The sequence below is a fragment of the Melopsittacus undulatus genome, chromosome 5, assembly GCF_012275295.1.
Source record: "Melopsittacus undulatus isolate bMelUnd1 chromosome 5, bMelUnd1.mat.Z, whole genome shotgun sequence".
Classification (NCBI taxonomy): Eukaryota; Metazoa; Chordata; class Aves; order Psittaciformes; family Psittaculidae; genus Melopsittacus; species Melopsittacus undulatus.
In genome coordinates, this window is record NC_047531.1 from 64,722,251 (window position 1) to 64,744,639 (window position 22,389).

The 22,389-nt window shown below is 38.9% G+C and overlaps 1 protein-coding gene across 1 annotated transcript in view; it reads left to right on the forward strand.

The window, feature by feature from the left end:
• AFG2A (AFG2 AAA ATPase homolog A) overlaps positions 1-22,389 on the forward strand; it is a 231,644-nt gene that overhangs the window by 22,641 nt on the left and 186,614 nt on the right. The window contains 2 exon segments of the mRNA XM_005143020.3: positions 5,694-5,848; positions 12,635-12,844. Of these exon segments, the coding sequence (XP_005143077.2) occupies positions 5,694-5,848; positions 12,635-12,844 (365 nt within the window).

Genomic DNA, 22,389 nt, shown 5'->3' on the forward strand with positions numbered 1-22,389 from the left:
TTTGATGCAGTTGTGTTTCTAAATTCAGGTATCTTTTGAATTTTGGCTAATGCTTCTCTCTGTGGTTCTCTTGAGATTCTGTTTGATCAGTTGTCTTGCTCTTACATTCTTTGAGTGACCATAATATGAGAACATCTAGAGCTCAAGTACAGTGCTATCTCTGTGAAGCCATTGGTATGCATTTTTGTTTCCTTTCAGCTTTTGTGCTGAATCTGGTTTCAAATGTAACTTGGATCAGCAAAGGTAATAAGACTCCATTTCAAATATATTTGAAACACAATTCTTCCCTTTTTCTACTAAAAACTAGGAGTTTTGTTCCCCTCTTAGTATATAGGGAGGGACAGAACATGATATGATTTATCTCCCTCTGTCTGGCTCTGCTTGTGGTAGAAAGATCGGAACTAGAAAAGAAACTTCAGAAAATAACTGTTTAGAGTAGATGTTCATCTTCAAGTTACAAAGTGGCAAACTTTCTCAGTATCTGAGTAAAACCAAATACTGTTTTCAGAGCTCTGCCTTTTTTTCTGAATAAGGTAGCATCAGCTATACTTCAGGCAAGTTATTGGCACTATAGGAGAAGAGTTCAGTTTTAGAATTCTGACTCCCTCTCAGGCTCCAGGTAAAATATCTTCCTGGAATATCTAATGGGAAACTTAGGATTTGAAAGCAATCTTAGTTCTTTTGCCTAATCAATAAAAGATCTTCTGGTGAAATGTGGCTTGATTTGTATGTCTGTGTTAGTTCTGCAGCAGCAAAATCAGTTAGCAGTAGGCATTTGTATGTAGAATGAATAGCCTCTATTGGGGACAGAGCTTCACTGTTTTCAGGCTAAGTTCTTCTGACTTCAACTTTTGCTGTATTCTGACTTGACAGTGTTCTTAATTACAATTAGATTGTCACTTAGCCACTAACCATTGCTTCTTGTCTTTCTGTCCTTGCTGTTCTGATAGCCTGGCAGTCGTTATTTTTCTTCTAACATACGTATGACAAACCTTAGCTTAGCTACATTTATGTATGAGAGCAGGCTACAAACAGGCAGTCTGATATTTCCCTCCATTGTCATTGTCTTAGGATAAATGATGTGTGTGTACCTGATGTGTGAATAAACTGTTTCCTGTATGAAATAAGTTTTGAAAATACAGTTCCTCCTTCCTTCCTTCCTTTCCCTCCGCTGTCATACCTCTCAATAACTTTTGGTCTGCTCCATAGACATGTTCCAGCAAATGCCAGACCTTTTCGTGAAGGACTATAAACTGTGAACGTACTCCCTACGGTAGATTAGTGCTCAGGTTGGCTGAGTGAATTTGCATGTTATGGTTACAAGGGATTTAAGGGCATTATCTTTTCTGTGTGAACAGGAAATGAAAGTTCTTCAGGGATTTTCCCATATATGTACAGTGGGGAAAAAAAAAACCAAACCCACAAAACAAAATCAATCAAACTAAACAAAAACTCCAAGCCAAACAGTGGAACAACTTTTGTGTGCATTGCCTGTGAAGTCAAGTACACTGTTCTTATGGTTTATGAAGTTCAAAATTGATTTTAAGATAAACAAAATGCTTTTCCTATGCATAAAACTTAAATTTTTAAGTACAGAATGTAAAGATCTGGAAGTAGAGGAAGATGCCCTATCCGGTGCCATTAGGAAGCTGAAATCTTTCCGTATGCTGTTGAGTATTCCACTTGCAGCCATGCAGGGGATAATCATGTTGTTTCTTAAAGCTGTCACAGGTAGAAATGGTATGCGTCTTCTTAGTGTGGCTGTAACAATTTCGGAGGGAAATGACAGATTAGCAGGGAAAGAAAAAACATTTCCTTTTGTAAATGTTCTTACAAGAAAATTACAAAAAAATTACAGATTCTGGTATTAGAATTCTGGTAGGGTAAGTCCAGACAAGATGGATTTGTAGAAGAAACAGCTGATGGGCAGTAAAAGGTGCATGACTAACAATCTTGTTCAGTTCATTTTCTCAAGTGTGGTGTATATTCTGTTTCAGAAACCTGATGTGTATATGTTTCTTGTTTTGAGTGGATGCTTTCTGTTATGTACAGTAATGTACAATTATACACAGACTGACAAATCTAACAGTGTTGTAGAGTCTATTTTTAGGGTCAGACATTGTGATTACAATCTAATGTGCCATACTTAGCTAAACTATGAACAATAAAATCTTTCAGGGAAGCAATGCTACTTATCTGGTACCATAACCTGATAGAAAGAAGGATCATCTGTACAAGGACAGGGTGTTCTGCTGGCTTTTCCCCCTGTATTTACTTAGTTTCCTCTGTTCTAGATAGACAGGATGAATTACTGAGGTAGAGCATACAGTTGCCCGACTGGAACAAATTCTTTATTTTCCATTGTTTGTAATCATGCGTGACTTATTATGTTGTTTTTTTTTTTTTTTTTTTTTTAAACTGGAATTTTCCATCTATGACCTACTGAGAATCAGTGTTGTTCACTATTGCAAAGGCTGCTTTATGAGTTAAGTTTCTGCTCTGCACAGGGTAGTCATAGAATTGTAGAATGATTTGGGTTGGAAAGGACCTTAAGATCATTCCAGCCCCACTGCGAAGCAGGAATGCCTCACACTAGACCATGTTGCCTAAGGCTCTTGTCCTAGGGACCAGTCTTGTATTCCTTTACTAGAAATAGGTACCCCATGCCTGTGTGAACTATCCTGCTGACCATACAGCAGGCTAACTACATTTGCATCATTCCTCCCTTCACGCAGAACTTGTGCTGGAATTGATTTATGGCTTGGTTTTGCGAGCAAAGATTTTTGGGAAGGGCTTTAACCACGTTTACTACAAGCACAGTGACCAAGGGCGAGTGGAATATGCAAATCTGGTTTGAAAAAAAGAATAAACCAGTGAAAACCTACCTGCCTGTTTCTGGGCCTGGTCAGTCACTGCCAAAAGGCTATTGATAGTCATGAATCCTTAAGAATGAAGCAGCATTGGAAAATGAGCAAGCAAAGCTGTAACAAATGCTGTGCTCAGAGGCATTTCACAGCACTGATATACACTCAAACCAGAACATGCTCATGAAAAGTACCCAACAGCTAAGCTGAGATGCTCAGTGTTTTTTGAGGTGCTATGTCTGAATCTTCAGTTTATCTGCTTTATAACTCCAGTATTGATAAACTTGGCTTTGCTGTAGTGTTTCACCTCCTTTGCCTCTGTGTTGCTTCTAGCAGAATGTTTTGCAGCCTACCCTGCTTTTTCTTACATTAAATAAGGATCTTTCAGCATCTTGTTTTTCTGCCCCTGGCAAGCTGCTGCCTGTATTCTCAGATTACTGAGACTTCCCACCTCCCTCTTTCCTCCCTACTCCCTCCTCCTTCTCCCCGCCCCCGGGTTAGAGGTCAATCTGAAATGCAGGAAAGAATGATTATGATAACAGGAGGGAACAGGAAGAATCATGCTTTCTTTTTCAGTCTGTTTTTTATTATTGTTTTAATGTAAAACATTGTTTCAGTTAAATGCTGACCTGTGCAGTGGCGTGTGCGTGCACATGCTAAAATCAATTCAGGCTTTGTTTGGAAAGCTGTGACCTCTTTATTCCTGTTCTGGATCAAGGCTGTTGCACCTTAAACCCACTGCTGAGGACTGAAATTTCACTTGTATTCCTGGTAGCATTGGCAGTAATGGTCCTTAAAAGCGGAATTCTCCTTGGACATTTTTATGTCCTGTTGTCTCTCAGTTTTCAAAATAAACTTGCTTTTTTTTAAGAATTCCTTGTGTCATGAAAAAAAAATGATAACCATGACACCATTAAAAGGAATCAAATGAGACTGGTGTGTGGTGGAGCAATGGAGCAGATATGTATAGCACTGGGCAGAGTTCTTTACCAGTTACTTGCTTTCTCTATGACTTAATTTCATAATATGCTATTTATTCTTTTATTTTTTTTTAAAGTGGAATGAATTGACTTCATTGAAAAGGATCTGTAGGAGTCAGCCCCAGTACCTGCTGCCAGCCCCAAAGTGTTAACTGCAGTGGCACTAGAAGAAGATACCCAGTTTGCTATTTGCTTGGATGAAAATTTAAAATGTGGGTGGGGACAAATCTGTGTTGTGTAAGTTTTTGTTTGCCTAAAAAGAACTCTTTCTAAGAAAGGAAGGGTGGGGGGAGGAATAACATGAAAATTGTCAGGATGGTTAAAACAAGTCAGTTATATTTTATACATGTCCTCTGGTGACCAGATTTTCATTTCATTCTTTGGCCTCTTGAAATGCTTTTATTTATATATTTTATTAGTTCTGGATATTCTGTGCAAGGGGAAACCTGAATTACAAACTTCCCCCTTCCCCTCTCCATTATGTATTAAGAGCCTGGGTATTGAATGCAGGTGCTTGGACTCTGCCATAATTGGCAATTTCTGGAGAAACACCAGCTGTACTGCTTCACAGGGGAGATACTATATCTCTTCACACATTGTATATATTGTAGAAAACTGAATTCCTGTCACTGTCAGAAACTTTGCATGTCTGCATCTACCAGGGCCTCTGTAGAAAAAAATCTGCTGGAAGTTAAAACTAGTTCTGTTTTCAGAAATAGCTTATCCGTGTTATTGTCCTGTCATGTAGCACTAATTGATGTTTTGATTAGTAAAATATAGCAAAGGTTTATCTTTGTGTGATTGTGCAAGGTGTACTGATTTAATACTGCCTCTTTTTTTCTTTTTTTTTTGTAACACATGACAACAGATATTACATGGATGTGTTTACCTGTATATAAGATTATACTCATCATGCAGTAGTACCCTAAATGACATATTTGACAGGGCTGGGAATAGAAGCAATGGAACTCCAAATTATATTAGACCTTAAAAGGCATAATTATATAGCAGGAAAACCATGATGCTTCTGGGCATCTTACACAGTGGGGGCAGTAGCTGCTCTCTCTGAGGAATACCTGGGTACTGCAGATGATACTTTGGTCCTGCCCAAAGAGTGCTGGTATATTGATGGATGGGACTTGTGCAGGTTTTGGAGGATAGAATTAAAGGGGGAAGTTACGAATTAATATCAAGCTTTATAGGTATTGTATGCAAGGGATTTGGCCAAACAAAGGAAAAGGTAGAAGCTCTGCTTGTGTTTGAATCATATGATCGCTGAAGGGAATGAAGAGCTGCCGAGTGTTGCAGGGAATGTTTCTTGCATATCAAGAAAAATATGGGTGTCTGGCATCTTACTGAATAGCAAAATAGGGTTCCAATGAAAGTAAAAGAAACCTGATCAGTTTGTTTTTAAGAGCAGCTAGGAAAATACAGTCCTACTAATAGAGGAATGGACAAGGTTGAAAATGTCTTATGTGAGCTGATTTAATGTTTGCCTTGAATATTCATTATCCTTCTTCCTCTGTGCTTTAGAAATGTTTGGATCAATGTGTGGACCTTTGAGGTTTTGTCCTGTTAGCTTCATCTCTGGGAACACAGGGGCATGGCTGTTTAATTCTGTCTTTTGGAGCAGATTTAGTTTATATTCTGTCTGTGGTCATTAAATCCCCCTTTTCTTGTGCTCTCATTAGAAGTCTCACCTGTTCTTTGACCTACTTAAGGCCCAGCACTGATACATTCTTTTGAACAGAATTTCCTTTCCAGTGCTGTTGTGTTTGTATGTTGTACACTCTGTTTGTGAGAACCAAGAGGAAGTCTACATATTTCCATGTTTTTCTGTTTTTAATAGGTTTGTACGCATTGCGGAGAGCACTGGGGAAAAGACCTAATGTATTAGACAACGAGGTGGCTGGGTCAGTGATGATTGCTTTCAATGACTTCCTACAGGGGATGAATGATGTCAGGCCCAGCGCCATGAGGGAGGTGGCAGTTGATGTGCCAAAAGTAAGTCGTTTTCTTGCAATATGCTAGCAACATTGTGAAAACCATGCTAGGCTTTGCAGTGAGGCATTTAAATGCCTTACCAAAAGAGTAATTCTGTGAAGAGGAATCCTCAAGTTACCAATAAATGTTGTGTGTCATCTTTTTGTTTGCTTATTTGTTTAATTATAATTTTGAAGACCTGATTACAGAAGTTGAAGTTCCTAACGCTTTAGAAAGAGTTGGTAATGCAGGAATGTATCTCCTGATTGGTATTTTTATATACTGAGTGGGTTAATGGGGTAAAAATCTTCAGATGTCTGCTGAAAGCAGATCCTGAACAGTGGTGACAGCTGAAGTCTTTTGTATAGCAGACATAAGCAGAAACCAACTGCTAGCATTTGTAACCAATGTGTATTGAAACAAAGATATGGAGAGATTGATTGCTATGATTTATTTTTCTTTTTTTTTTTTTTTGGTAACACTGATTAAATCTAAATGCAGTTCATACTGCCTACACCTGAGCCTCTTCAGTGGCATTATGTGGTTGTAATTGAGGGCAGAATTACGTACTGTAGGTAGGCTATCACTGTTAAGTGGTTATCAGACAGGGGCTGGCATTATATGAATGGTTCCTTTGGTTCATCTTCACCCTGCTCGCTGCCTTCTCAGTTAGGTATTATGGTAGCTCAGCAGCAAACACAACTTAAATTGGGCTGGGGAATTGATCTGGTTTAAGATGATTGATCTGGCTTAAGAATATTCAGCAAAAGAAAATGTTGTATTTAATCTTACTAAATCTTGACTCTGCAAGTGGTTGTGCTGGTGTTTCTCAGCAGCTCCCCAAGCCTTAAAAGAAAACTGAGTTGAGTCATCTGGGAATTAGATTGCACAACTGTAGACACTTATTCCAGAACTATAGGAACGGGAAATAAAATCTGCGAACAGGATGCTGCATGCAGCCAGTTCAGATGTCACACTTGGGTTGTTAAGAGCTGTCACTGTGTAATAAAGTGCTGGGTGGAAATGCTTGGGCTGGCCCCAGATGGCTTTTCCTGGTAATTGTATAGTGGCATCAGTATCTGCAAGGGCTAAGTAGTTCTGTTGAGAACAGTTACTAATTCTCTCATTGGTTATTGTGCTGCTGGCTCTTGGGCTCACGTCATTATAACTGTGCTGTGTCTTTGATACATACCAACCTGTTTGGAGCCAGATGGAGTGCTGCTAAACAGCACAATAAAGACAGATAGAAGCAAGGACTTGAGGTACTGCAGGGAATTGTTTCTGAATCCAGGTCAACCTACTACTCAGGCTTCTGTTGTCCACTAAACCATCCTGCTGGTGGCTTCCTTGATTGTCTGGTTTTTAATTTGTTAAACACCAGATGAGTCACTAGAATACTACTGAAATTCATTCTGTTATTGAAGGAAAGATAACAGCATAGTGCAGACTGCTTTCGTGCTGACAGGACCTGCATTTTTACAGAATAATGCATATTCTTTGAAGATTAGAGGGTAAAGTTCAGGTGCAACTTTTTGGTGCATTTGATGAGTTTAAAGTGGAACCAGAAGTACCAGATGCAATGGATTTTGTATCCTCCCACGTCACCTACCAAAGGAAGTGCTGGAATTTAGTTTAACTATGATTTTAGGCTGCAGAGCTGCTAGTTTACCAAAATTAAGGTAATATAGTTAATAAATAAATAAAAGAAAATAAGGTACCTCTGCATGCTAAGAAGCAGACTGAATTTCTGGAAGTGCTGATACACTGCTGAAGAATGTCACAATAATGTAAATCTAGCATTGTAACACCACCAGCACCCTCAAGGCTAATTACTCTGTTACTATTTGTATTTAAGGCAGGGATGTGCCCTACATCAGTTCAAGTCCATGGGTTAGTTGAAAGAACTTGGTTCTGCTGCAGCTGGGTGGTCAGGGTGGCAGAACAGGGGAAGCAAGCAACAGGAATCCAAGTCCCTGGTAGGGCTTTTTGCTGGGAATTTGGGATGCGATACAGGAACACTTGCAGACACCTGAAACTCATTCGTGTACTTTAGCATAGTGTAATTGTTTTAAAAGTTGACCACTCTGTGTTTTATAGACATGCACAAGCAAAAAATAAATAATAAAAAATCTATTTATAATTTTTATTAAACTTATACTAGTGTAATTTGCTCTTATTAACAAATCAGTATGTCTTCTTCTCACCTGATTGTTAGTGTCTTGAGTGCCAGTCACTTTGTATTTAATGTACTGGTATTTAACCAGTGCATTAAACCGAAGAATTTAGTTGATTGATTTGTTATTTTCAGTACAGATTGTAGCAGACAATGTAATGCAGCTTCTAATTCCTTGGATAGCTTTGAGAGGAATATGCAACGTTTTATACTGCATGCTTCTTGTAGTGATTATTAGGTGCGTCTCGAATTTTACAGACTTATTTTAGCTACTCTAAAGTTGTGTATCAAAGTGCTCTGGTTGAAGCTGTGTGTTTGATTGAACTAACATTTGCAATTAATTGGATGCTGGAGTACTTGGTTTCAATATAAACTAGGTATCTAAGAAGTCAAATGAGTGCAACTGCAGAGCCATTAATTAGTTGCATTATTTTGTGCTGATGATACTGTGTCCTAGGCTGCTTTGCTATTTAATATTGTGCTTGAATGTCTGCTTCTGCAAAACCTGTGCGAAACATTACTTGCTTGCCATAGAACTGACACTAGTAGTCTCAATTTCTATAGGAAATTCTTCCTCTTTACTAATTTACCCCTCTTTGCAGTGCTTCCATTGAGATGTGGAAGTGCTTTTCAGTGTGACTGGAAGCTTTTCAGTGCTTCCAGTCCGCAGACTTGGGCTTTTTACCCATAAAACACTTAGTTGGCCGTGGACCATGGTGTACTGTGATACTTCTATGCGCTGCAGTAGAAACTGCCTTACCTTACACCTTTTGTTGCGTTCTTATCAAAATGTAAAGAAATACAGCCTGGTGTGCAGGAAATGAAAGCTGGACTGCTATTTGGTTCCTATTTTCTGTTTCTTTTTCTTCAGGAAACCTAAAACTTGTGGTTTGATTTCGTTTTGTTTTCCCTGGCTAGTGTGTATCTTTGTGCAGTCATCCTGTATTGGTTGATGTCCAGGTATTTCGTCTGTCAGGATAGGCTTGTCTTTCCCTGCTCTCCTTGCCCCAGAAGCTATCCAACTACTCAGCTGATTGTGTAAGATTATTTGTTAGAAAATCAAGAGTGACATTCCTTCATGTTTTGAAGTCTTTCCTTAACACTTTTTGTCTTCTAAAAAGTCATTGTTAAAATCAACTTCAAACACTAAATAAATGAGCATCTATGAGATTTATTTATTTTTCCCCAAAAGACAGAAGTCTGGGCTACACTAATTCATAATATCAACTTTATTGCTCTTTATTACAGTTATATTATTTGCTTGGCAGCCCCTTGGTGAGAGTAGAATTTCTGGGTTATGCAGTTAGTTAAGAGTAAAACCATTGATGTGTGTGCTGATTTAAACTGAGACTTTTGTGATTTTTGACTTTGCTTTTCGGAAGGTGATTTGTTTTGTTTTATTTTTTTTCACATTTCATTACTTTAGCTGTTTGTCAACTGAATGAGAAAAATTCAAAGTAACTTCTAAATAAAGCCACAAGTAAACAGACTTTGAAGAACCTCTTCCCTTATGATACCTTTGCCATTTATTGCTGTTGGTTTTCTTTGAAGCTGGTATAATCTCTGTTACTGAATGAAAATAATTAGTTGTTTTATCAGACACTACAAATTTTCATCAACACAGAGCTTGTTCACTGAAATCTTCAGCATTTGGAGTAGGGTGTACAGAAACTTAATTTCCTAATCAATCTTTGCTTATTAGGTCCTAGAATTGAGCAGTAGTAACTTGGCTGCTTGGAAGGCTAGAGGGCTATATTGTCTCTTGCAGTCTTTTGTCTTTTTTAAAACCTGGGAAAACCTCTTGTTATGCCTGTACTTGAGGTAGTAGCTAAGGAACAAGGAGATACATTTTACATCACGTGTTTGGGTGGCCTCAAGCAAATTGCCTCTTGGTGTTTGAGGTATTTGATAGTCTGTGTAGAATGCTTTGCAGTCTGCTTCTGAAAAGTGCTTCATGACAAGCTAGTTATTAGGGGATTTGTCACTGACAGAAATTGGGCTCTTTCTTCCTTTTACCTAATGCATATTCAAAATTTCTAGTGGGATAAACAGCCATAATGGAGTGAATTAGTGGCAACAGAGTGAAAATGTTGTGTGCAGGAGAAGTAGTTGGAGGCAGAAGTGCCAGCACATGCTTTTTTTTTTGGGTGTGTGTTCCTTCTTTCTGCCTTTTTTTTTGTCCTTCCATTAATGTCTGCATTGCTGTGTGCAACCAAGACAAATGCAAACTACTCACTGCCTGGTTCCATGTAGCATCTTGCTTTCTGTTTGTACAGAACCTTTCTTGACCTTTACTATGCATTACAACCTTTTTAGATGGCTACTTTTTTCTGCAGCAGGGATTTAGGAGAGAGGGGATGCACATTATAAATCAGGAAGTTAATACTTCAGTTCTTCAGAGAATTTCACTGTAGTTGCCTTTCCTCCCTCTCCTGCGGGTCTTTCTGAAATTTTTGTAGAGTGTGATGGTTTTTCTTGCTTGTTCTACTGAGGTGATGCTGTAATTCAACACTCAGATATGTGTCTTTGCAGCCAGAAGGTTCTGGATGAGATGTTCTTTGCATGTCTGATTTATTTCTTTGTTGCTGCTGCTTAACAACCTCAGAGGAGTTACTGCTCTGCATCGTATTCTGAGCTCTGTTGACCTGGGGAGAGGTAAAGATTACAGCAGTATTTAAATCTTAGTGTCTTACACACCGTAGCAGAGGTCTTTGTATATGTAAGCTCAGCCACAAGGCTTGTCTTTAAAACCACTTTTGCAGTGACAGAATATCAGACTTCATTGCTTATGTTGCAAGATCTTTCTTTTGCACTGGTGTGCATTTGAAAGAAGTGTAGCTGGCTAGCTGAATATGTTCACTAGAATTTATGTTAATGGCAGTCAGGAAGTTGTTTGAGGATTTGTGTGCAAAAGCAGTCCACCTGGTTCTTCCAAGCTTTCATAAATCTAAAAGAATTCTTACTTTTGAATGTTTTATTATTGATGGTTTCCCCCTTCCTCCTCCATCTCTATCCTTTTGAAAAGAGGGGAGAGGGGAGTTTTGTTTGGGTCTTCAGGACTTGACCAGAATCTTGCCTTTGCTGGTCCCTCTGCTCTCAGATTCTTCTTAGTAGACAGTGGTGATCAGCTGTACATATTTCATGCTTCCCCTGGTTTGTAAAGTAATTATTTAAGAGCCAGAAGCTGTTGGGCACTAAGAAAAAGAGTTTAGTTTGTATTTTTTTCTACAGCTCCTGTAACATATTCTTGGTCTGAGATGATGTTCTGCAGACAGCAGAAAGGCAGTTCTTCACCTTCTGGTTAGCTTTTAAACTTTGAGTATATCTGAGGGGTTGACCCATGCATGTTGATTTCTGCTGGGTGCTCTCTGCTGTCTTTGTAATTTTATTCTCTGTCAGAACTGACAATGGGGAAGTTTTATTTGGTTTGCTTCAACTTACACAAAAGTGCTTGCACCACATCCAAATGCCCTTTTACTTCCACTTCAATAGCAGACTGAATTGCCTCTTTAAGGGAGTATCTGCTATTAGTTTCCACGCTATACTAGTATCAGGAAAGTAGCAATAGGGACAAGCAAGGAGTGACCCCAGTTTTCAAGTCAGGAGGAATGTGATAAATTGCCTTCTAGTAATACTCTGCTTGCCTTTCAAGTGCAGTGACTTTTCAGAGCTGAAGGGTGATTTATGTCTAGCAAATTTTTTGGAAGAGTGTTTTAAGGCAGAAGATCATTTGATTTAGGTGTGTCTTGGCATGTTTAATATTTGAAATGGACAGGATGATGGTGACAGGATGAAGAGCCAGCTGGGGGATGTGGGGGAAAGTCTCGATCAGGCTTGTTGACAGTGATGTGGGGAGGGTTGTATCAGGTTTTAGATCTCTCTGCTCTCTTGGGTAGGACACTAGTTCTGTCCTGATGTATGTCTGCCAAGCCTGTCTTGAATCTTCAGCAGATCAAATTTAACTGCATTTCGGTTTGAGTGTTGCTTTTGTGTGTGTGTGGTTGGTTTTGTTTTCTTTTCTCTAGATACTTGTCTGCTTGGAGGATTGTTTGTTCTCGAGCTTCTAGTCAAATCTCTAGTGCCCAAGTCCCATATGGTGGCAAGTGCTAGCAAGTGGAGAAACTACCCCAAAACTCATAATGCTTAGTCCTGTTCAGCTTAGTGGAATAGCTGGGATCAGGGCCTTACTCTGCAGCTATAAATAAAGCTAGCTTGAGCTCATAAAAGCCCTTGCCTTCAGGGAAGTCATCAAAATAATTTGCAAATTCTTCATCAGCATCACACTAAAAATCCCAAGAGAATGGAGTCGAGACTTTGCTAGTCATCACACCGTGTTCCTGCCTATGTGATTATACTGTCATTTTATTGTTGTTTTTCTGTTTTGTTATTGACCTTTGAAGTAGATACAAAATATTTGCTTACATCCTCCAGCATAAAACAATTCTAATACCCTCTTGCTTTGTGTAACCTTATTAATAATTGCTTCTTAAAAAAGGAAAAATGACTTTTGAAGAAGTGACTGGTTAAAAACAACAAAACAATGTCATGAAATAATCAGTATGCATTCTACAGAGCACTTTTTAAAACTAGTTTTGCTCCGTTGTCTGAATTCAGCAAAATGGTTTGTTTTGCAGGTATCTTGGTCAGACATAGGAGGACTGGAAGATGTCAAGCTGAAATTGAAGCAGGCAGTTGAATGGCCTCTCAGACATCCCGACTCCTTCATCCGAATGGGGATTCAGCCTCCGAAAGGTGTGCTGCTTTATGGACCTCCTGGATGTTCAAAAACAATGATAGCAAAAGCTTTGGCTCATGAAAGTGGTCTCAACTTCTTGGCGGTGAAGGTAGGCCATTTAGTCTTACGTTTTCTTAACTCATGCATAACAGCTGATAGTTTACTAATTTCCAGTGCTAGAGTCCAGAGGCTCTTAGTGTTTGTGACTGTTATATATGCTAGAGGAAACACCTTGTCAATATCAAGTAAGGTTTGTGTTTTCTTATGAAAAGGACTAGTGGTTTCTTGTATGCTTTTCAAACAGCTAGTATTGATTTTTAGCAGAGTTGGATAGGTCGGTGAGCTGTCTACTGACATATTAACCATTGTCATTATTTAAAATCTTAAACGGAAACAACGAAATTCTTAAAGCAGTACAGATGAAATTCAGCTCTGGATAATGGGTAGGTTTCTTACTGTAATAACTACGGTCATCTCATCTCTTACATTCCTTTTCATTCCTCAGGAAAGTAGCTTTTTTATCATACTGTTCCTGTTTCATTACAAATTTTTTTTTGTCCTATTTGCCTTTTTTTTCAGGACAAATAGTTCTACTTCATCAGTTTTCAGAAAGTTTTCAAAATCAGTTATGTCTGCGTACTCTTCAGGAACCTGCTTAGTAAGGTTCCATGGGATATAGCCCTAGAGGGCAGGGGGGCCAAAGACTGTTGGTTGATATTCAAAGATCACCTACTTGGAAACTCAGGAGTGTTGCATCCCAGCTAGAAGGAAGTGCAGGAGGAGGGCCAGGAGACCTCCTTGGATGGATAAGGAGCTGCTGAAGGAAATTTAAAGGAAAAAAGAGGCTTATAAAGGGTGGAAGCAAGGACAGGTGGCCTGGGAAGAATACAGGGGTGTTGTTTGGGAAGCTAGGAATCAGGTTAGGAAAGCTAAGGCCTAGTTAGAATTAAACTTTGCTAGGGATGTTAAGGATAACGGGAAGGGTTTGTATACGTATGTAGTGAATAAAAAACAGACTAGGGACAATGTAGGCCCCTCCGAAAGCTATCAGGAGAACTGGCTACCCTGGATTTGGAAAAGACTGACTTTCTCAATGATTTCTTTGTCTTGGTCTTCACTGGCAAATGCTCTGACCACACCGCCCAAGTCTTGGAAGGCAGATGCAGGGACTGTGAGAATGACCTACAGGCCCACTGTAGGAGAGGATCTGGTTAAGACTATCTTAAGAATCTGAACGTACACAAGTCCATGGGATCTGGTGAAATCCATCCATGGATCCTGAAGGAGCTGGCAAATGAAGTTCCTAAGCCACTGTCCATCATATTTGAAAAATCATGGCAGTCAGGTGAAGTTCCCTACGACTGGAAAAAGGGAAATATAACCCACATTTTCAAGAAGGGAAAAATGGCTGATCCAGGGAACTACAGACCAGTTAGTCTCACCAACCAGGGGGGTTGGAACTGGATGATCTTAAGGTCCTTTCCAGCCCTAACTGTTCTATGATTCTATGATTCTAAATGGGATATTCGCTTAGCATTAAGGAACACTTTATAGAAAAATTTTGGATTTCATTGCTTGTGAATCAGTATAAGTCATTACTGTGGGTTGTATGGAAAATGCATGAATGGAAGTTATTTAATAATAATACTGAGCTTCAATGTGTAGGAAGGAAAAATAGAGAGCAGAGTGATTCCACATGGGATGGCTTTGCAGATGTGTTAAAACATTAATGAAATGCAAGAAAAAAACATTTAAGTACTTTAAAAGTATCTCCTCAGCAGTAAGATCACAAACTCTTGTCTGTTGGCCATCTCTTTACTCACAAAGCCTTCTGTGCACAAAGCCTTTCTATGCAACTTCCTCCTCTGCCTGGCCTTTCAGACATCCTGTAACTAGCTCTGGATCCTGTCCTCTCTGGGAGCAGAGGCAGTTGCCCTGCCCCTAAAGCCAGCAGCCCCTCATTGCCTATGCTTCCTGGGATTGCAGACATGCCTCTGGGTCACATTCACCTCAACAAGAGCAGCCTTGGAAACCTCAGTCCTTAGGAAACATTACTTTTACTCTGCCTCTTCTGCAAGGACAAAGTAGTTCTTTGTACGCTAGAGTTACTGGTAAACAAGGTAACCTTTTCCTCCTGCACTGCTTAAAAGAAAACTCTTTTTCTTGCCCAAGGCCCTGATGCCTGAGAGCATGGAGGGGGGGAAAAGGTGGCAGTCTGAAAAAACAACCCCAAACAGTTAAAAATGAGCATTGTTACTATCCTGTATTCATCAGTCATAGCTACATCAGGTGTTCTTACTGATGCAGTTAGTTGTCCAAAAGTGAAAAGTGGCTCATGCTGAAAAGAAATATCCAGAGGCACACTGAAATTAAATTATTTATAGAGTAATGCAATGTTTCTTCACAGTGGAGGTCTACTGGTGTAAATCCAAGTCATTGACAAGCAGGAGCAGCGGACAGTTTGGGGAAACTGCCTTTTATTCCCTGTGCATTTAAATCCCTTGGCCTGGAACTGGTCAAATATTCCATGTACAGATGTTTCAAGAAGTACATCCCTGGAGCATGTCCAGCCCTGGATATGTTGACTTCAGGAAGGGAGCATAGCCCACTTTCCCCAGCTTCACATTTGCTTCCTGGACAGAAAAGTCAACATCCATCATGTACTAAATGTGTTAAACATCATTGTCTGCAGTACTTCTTCAGGCACAACAGGCATAAATTAATTTCCACTGCATGTATTCCTTCAATGAATCCAAAGTAGAGAATAAGTGGGGGGTTGTTTTTTTGGGGTTTGTGGTTTTTTTTTTTGTTTATTTGTTTTTTGTCCCCTGAGGAAGGGGATTTTTTTTTCTTGCTTATAGTCCTATTAATTTTATTGTTCTCTATGTTATGTCTCAAGTGTCTCTCCCTGGAACTGGTATCAGTATTTTTGAATGGAAGTGTGTTTCTCAACAATTTAATTTTCAGACTTGCATTTTCCTCCCAGTCTGTCCTGCCCCAAATAAATAATTTTGATGGAAAGTGTCTGCTGTACAGCTTGTGAAATATGTGTAATCATTCAGGATAGTCCAGGTGACTCAGGTTCTTGGGTCCTTCTTGAGAACAGGCTGCAGACAGGAGTCATAGCTCTAGTTATAGGAGCCTGTTTCTGGATGCTATCTCCCTCTGTGTCTGAAACATGAGAGGAAATTGAGTACATTGTATTCAGTGCTTACTTGATCCAGTGATTTTTGGAAGATGGACCGATTATGTCTGCACACTACATTTAAGATATGTGGGCACAGTAAATCCAGCTCTCTCTGAGTGGTGTATGTACTCGTACTTCCCTATGTTGGCTGCCCTGCTTGGGTGCAGAAGGTATTGCTCCTGCCCCAGTCTGGCTCCAGGAAGGCTTTGTACTGTTTTCCAGATGTGCCTATGCAATGTCTGCAGTTTGAGCAGCTGACTCTGCTCAATGAGGTTCTTCAGCTGGGTTATATGTAATCTGTTAAAAAGTGAACATTTCGATGTGTCTTGGGCATGATGGGCTGTCATCGTGCTGTATAAGGCACAGTAAAAACAATGCAGCCTCCAGCCCACATCTGACTTGCCTCTAATAAGGTTTGGAAGATGGGCAAGGTCTAGATATAACTTCTGTGCAGAGGAGCTGAAGAAAATAACATGATAACAGATGTTTGATGTTGCATCCTGTTCTCTCCTGAAATCTGTTGTGATGTTTGAATGGTTAGTGTTACAATGAATGTGACTCTTTTGTAAACATGTTCTTTGCTATTTGGCCAAAACTTTTTATAGTTGTATTTTCACTAAGATTGGTGACCTTTGGCTTTTCCAGAGAAAAGCATTTGGCTGGTTTGTTTGTTTTACAAAGCAATCTTGCATGTAATTCCTAAGGAGGATTGTTTATTTTTACTACTTCACTTGACTTTTTTTGTCTTTAATACAATATATCTACTAAATTTACTGGGGAGGAGGTTTTCAACTACTTTCCAGGGGATGGCTCTTCCTGCTCCTTCCCAGCACCCCTTTATCTGTATCACTTGCTGCACTGAGGTTTTTCAGGGTTTTAGTGGTCATCTTGCTTATTTTCCCCTGTTCTGAACCTCTGTTACAAAAAGACAACTGAATTGTTCTCAACTTTTTGAAGACTTTTCAGTGTTTTGTGATCATGGATACAAGAGAGTACAAGACTGTATAAAGGAATTTTTAATTCTTTGGGATTGAACATCAGTCTTATCAATAGTCTTTGATCTGATTAAATTCTTATTTCAGTTAGCCTTCTATGCACTTTTGTAGTTCTTCACACTTCTTTTGTGCTTGCCCCACCTTTTGTAATTTTCTTCTGAAATATATTTTATGCCTTTGTTTTACCAATAGAAAAGGAAAATTGTGCACAGATACTGGAATTAGCAACATTAATATGATAGAGGATACAGTTTCCAGCTTTTGTCAGGCTGATGACACCTCTCTGGTAGATACAACTTTCTCTGTGACACTTTTGCTTTAGATGTCATCCAGATTTCTGAATTTGAACATAAGGACAATTAACCCTTTTGTCACTGTGTTATTTCTGTGGGCCTTTTTTCTTCTCTTTGACTGACTGTGATAGCTATCTCTCCATACTGTTTTGACAGTTCCTGAGCTTAGGATCAGCTTTGACTGGCTGCTTTTTTGATGTATACATATTGATTAGACCGCCAAGCTTTTGTAGTGATATTATAAGAATATTTCTGGGGAAACTTCCATATCTTTCTGTATGGCATAGATCATTATATCTGCATTTGTCTTGCATCTCAGTTTATTTAAATTTGATATCACTGTCCTCTTAGTTTTTTGTGGGTTTTTTTCCTCCCATTATTTAGTTGATCTATAGGAAGTCCCGTGTCACTGTGTGGTACTGAGAATCAAATGAATATTTTTTTCTTCTTTTATTTTCTGTTGCTTTCCAAGGTTGCTAGATACTGAAGGGGATGTATGTTGTTGATGGTATCCTGCATTGCATTACTTTATACTTATGCAGACTGCTAAAACCAGGGAGAGACTTTCTGCTAATTTCAGGAGGCTTTTGCTCAGGATTATGTCAACAAGGAATTTTGAGTTCTGTTTTCTGTCCAACAAGCTAGATTACCTGAGTTTACAAAATAAATAACAAGAAAAAATATGTAACTTCTATATGCTTGTAGTGGGTTTGGAAACATCACTTTTACTTCTTAGTGCTTTTTAATACTTGTCTGTTTAACATCACAACTAAGGCAAAAATTCACTTAGTGATAGTGACAAAAAACAGCCTAAAATTTCAGAAAATCTAGACCTCTGAAAGTTAAACCCCCTGGAATTCAGCTGAGAGACAAACTAATTGTTGCAAACATGATGAAACAATACTTAAAAAAGAAGTAAGAAAAATCAAAACCTAACCCAAAACCAAAGAACTACTCACCCAGGCCCATGAGTGACAGTAAGTAGTGTTTATGGATGTTAACAATGAGCAAACCAATGGTTTGTTTTGTTTTGGAGTTCCAACTCTGGTGTGATTAAAAAATAGTATTGGGTTTTTTTGTTGGTTTTTTTTTGGGGGGGGGGGAGGGGGTTGGTGGTTGTGTGGTGTTTTTTTGTGGGTGTTTTTTTGTTTGTTTGTTTGGAGGTTTTTTGTTGTTGTTTTTTTTTTCCCTAAAGGTAGAAAATATTCCTGACATTTTATTTGCTGTTAATGAAGAGCTTGGGCTAAAGGAATATTTTATTTTTTCAATTAGCAGTAATTGCAAAAAATAGACACTGTTCTCAAATCTCTGACTTCGCCTTGGCTTGATTTAACTTCCTGTATTCCTGTAACATCCTGCTGATGCTTTTGTACCACTCCCTGTGCTTAATATATGCCTAAGCTTAGTTTGTCATATGGGTCAATTACGTCAAAATATTTTCCTATTGAAGTTTCCTCTGCTTTTTCCTTCAGTTCTTGGCTATGGCAGCTCAAACAGATTAATGAGACTTGGAAAAGCCAACCGTTTTGCTTTGTGAAGAACTGTCATTGAGTTTTGGGAAGATACTTTAGTCTTTTGGTGGAGATTTCAGGGAGCAGAAGCATGAAATAGGAAAACTTGGTGCCTGTAGCTAGTTAAGGAAAACATATAAGATGAAAAATGAAGAAGCATTGTGGTTTTATGAGAAATTCTGGTAAATGTTTGATAAAATTTCTCATTCGTAGTAGCTTGTTAGTTAATTGCAGATAGTAAAACTAACTGTTTGAAAATCTGTTTAACATTTTTAACAAAGGATAACAATTTGGGATGCTTTAATGAACTCTCTTAATCTGGAGAAGAGGAGGCTCAGAGACCTTAGAGCAGCTTTCCAGTACTTAGATGGGGCTACAAGAAATCTGGAGGGTGACTTTTTACAAGGGCATGTAGTGACAGGACAAGGGCGAATGGCTTTAAGCTGACATAGGGGAGATTTAGATTAGCTATTAGGGAGAAGCTCTTCCCTGTGAGGGTGGTGAGGCGCTGGCACAGGTTGCCCAGAGAAGCTGGTGCTGCCCCATCCCTAGCAGTGCTCAAGGCCAGGTTGGATGGGGCTTGGAGCCACCTAGTGTAGTGGAATGTGTCCCTGCCTGTGGCAGGAGGGTGGAACTGGATGAGCTTTAAGGTCCCTTCCAACCCAAACCATTCTGTGATTCCATGCTTATGGCTGATACTTTAATATCTGTTTGATCACTTCTACTTTGCATGTGACAAAGAAGGAATTGTGTGTTTTCTGTTGTAGAGTAATAATCTGTAGGATGTGCTATAAATTCCCTAATTAATTGGGTTTTTAAAAATATGAACCATTTCTATAGCTAAAATGGTTCAGTGTGTCTGTGTTAGAACCCAGAACCTTGCATGGTTCGAATGGCATTGTTTTTGAAGAGAGCATACAGGGCTGTATGCTGAAGAAATCTGGAGCTGTGTCCATCTGGCTCGATAAACTTCAGTGAGTAGCTTACCTGATTGTCAAAATAGTCAAGAAATTGTATATAGAGGGAGGTCACCAACTAAATTTCCATTATATTGAAAGTCGCTACCCCTGCATTTTCATGTGGAAAAAAATTTGCAAGTGGTTTTAAGCACTGCTTAAAAAAACTACTGATATTCCAACTTCAGGGATAATCAGATGTTCCTCTTGTAGCTGAAAAACACTCTGAGAACTTCTGTCATAACCATGTGTACACAAGCTTATCTTATGTGGCAGCCTGTATACAAGGATCTTATTTTTTGTGCAATTAATCTTTAGAGAGCTTATTCTGATCATATTTTAAATATAAGGAATCTTCTTTTATTCTTGCTTTTTTATTAAAAAATAAAAATAAAACAGGCATTAATCCAGACCATAAACAAGTGGAAGTTTTCATCATATAAGGGGAACATTTCTTGTAAATGAGGATGGGATAATGTTTAAACATCATACCTGGAAACTATTTCTACTTTTCAAGTTGGGTAAATAAAACTCAACAGTGTAGAGTGGGCCCTAATTGGCAGTTTTTATACTATTAGTTTCACATGGCTAAGCTACAGCTACTTCTGCCAGTTTTCTGCTTCTGGTCTTTATTTGATTTTGGAGTCATTGTGCAAATGACCAGAAAGAACAGGTTTTAATTCTTCACATCCCTTTGTATGAAAGATGGCTTGTTGCAGATGCTATGTATCATTAGACTGGACCATTTGTTACAAGCAACTCTTGGTCAGTATATCCACAACTACAAACAGCTTTTAAAGGAAACATTATGCTCACCTCTGTGCCAAAAAATGTTTTGACAAATGGCAACTTACTGACTAGTTTAGCATTGAAAAATAATAACCCCCCACCCGAGTGTTTTTTGAGTGGCCTTCAACTTCAAGAAGGTAAAAGCAAGAAGGTAAGCTTGGTGAAAATCAGAAGCAGTGTCAGCTGTCAACATGTGACTCTGCAATGGCCTATACACTGCTGCCCGGACAGTTCTGTCTTTTGGAAGAATGGCCATCAGTCTTTGCTAAAGGACAGTCTATTTGCAGACAGGGTAAGGCAGAGGTTCAGCTCAGGAGGGACCAGAGCTAACCCAATTCAATTGCTACATCCAGCTTCTTTGAACATTTCAAGGTTTTGTGTTGTGGATTTAAGTGTTTGCATGAGATTAAATGTATACAGATTCCTTCTGTTCTGTGCGTGCTTTCTCTTAATTTGAAGTTTCCCTTTATTGCTATATGTAACAAGATTTCCAAGCTGCTTGTAATAAAATACATGGCCCTCAATGGCAGTTGAGGTGTCACTCATGAGTGGTGAACAAGGAGACTATTCAATCAGTTTTTGCAAAAATTCCCCATGAAGAAGCACAGGTCATTACTTAATGGAGTCAAAACTTCATGTCAAAGCTTACAGCAAAACCATATATTCAAAATAATTCTCTTTGGAAACATTTTAAACAGTAGTTATTGCTTTGATGTTGCCTTGATCATATTTTAATGCTTAATTAAAAATAAAAGTCCAAGCATCTGAAATTATATTGTACCTTAAAGCCCAAAGAGAGTAGTTCTGGTTTTAAGCAATTTTTTGCTCAGGCAAAAGAAAAGAAAATGTCAGGCTATTTGATGTTGTGTCATACTGGAGGAGTACACTATTGGCACTGATGTACATATATATATATATATATATATATATGTATATTTGATATTGTTTTCCATGAGAATACTGATGTGAATAAAAATTACTTAGGAGAATAAGAACATGAAGGAAAAGGTCCACAGAAAAAGTAAAATCTGCTATTGTGGGTAGGATCTACAGAGGTTTGTTAGTGTATGAGCTCAGTTTAATAGCTAGCTTGACAGGAAGACTGTGTCTTCGTTTCTGAAGTTTTTGTTAGGCCCATGCTATCAGATTCTTATTCTGCACTGAACCTGATGAATGGTGAGGGCTGGGAGCAGCTAGGTGCTGTCTCTTAAGCTGCAAGCCTGTTCTGCACTAACTGTTTCACTTTCCTCATGTTTAGTGTCCGCAGTGGGTAGTAGAAAAGGGCTTTGCGTTTCTCTCTCTTTGTTTTTTTTTTCTTCTCTCTTTCTTTCCTGCATTCATTAGTTATTCATATGAATAATTCTGTTTCATGCAAGTATCCAACAGACACGAGTTCTGAAGTTGTTGAGAGCCTGCAGGTGACACTTCAGCTACTGCAGCAGTTGCTGTAAGGATGGATGTTGATGAAAGGAAGCAATACTAATTGTTTCATTTACATTTTCTATGGGCGAGGCATGCAGTGCTACTTTTCCAACACTTAAACAATTGCTTTTATCTGTGTGGTACTATAGGTCTGGCTGCTGCAGTATCTCACCTGGTCCTTTGGATAATGGACAAAATAGTGGCCTAGCCTGGATGCTTTGCTGATACCAGATGACTTGTGCTTTTCCATTTAGAGTATATACCAGATGACTTGTGCTTTTCCATTTAGAGTATATGTTTTTTTCCTGTACATATGCACAGGTACTTTCCAGTGCTGCCAGTATCAAGATAAGTCAGTCCATTAACTATTATTGCAGGAGTGAAAATCTGCGTGGAGAGGGGAGACTGCAAAACCCAGTGTGCTATATTTTCAGAGTAGTGAATCTGTATTCTTCTGATCTGGGTACAAAGGCTAGATGTCCCCATTACAGAGGGGTTGTA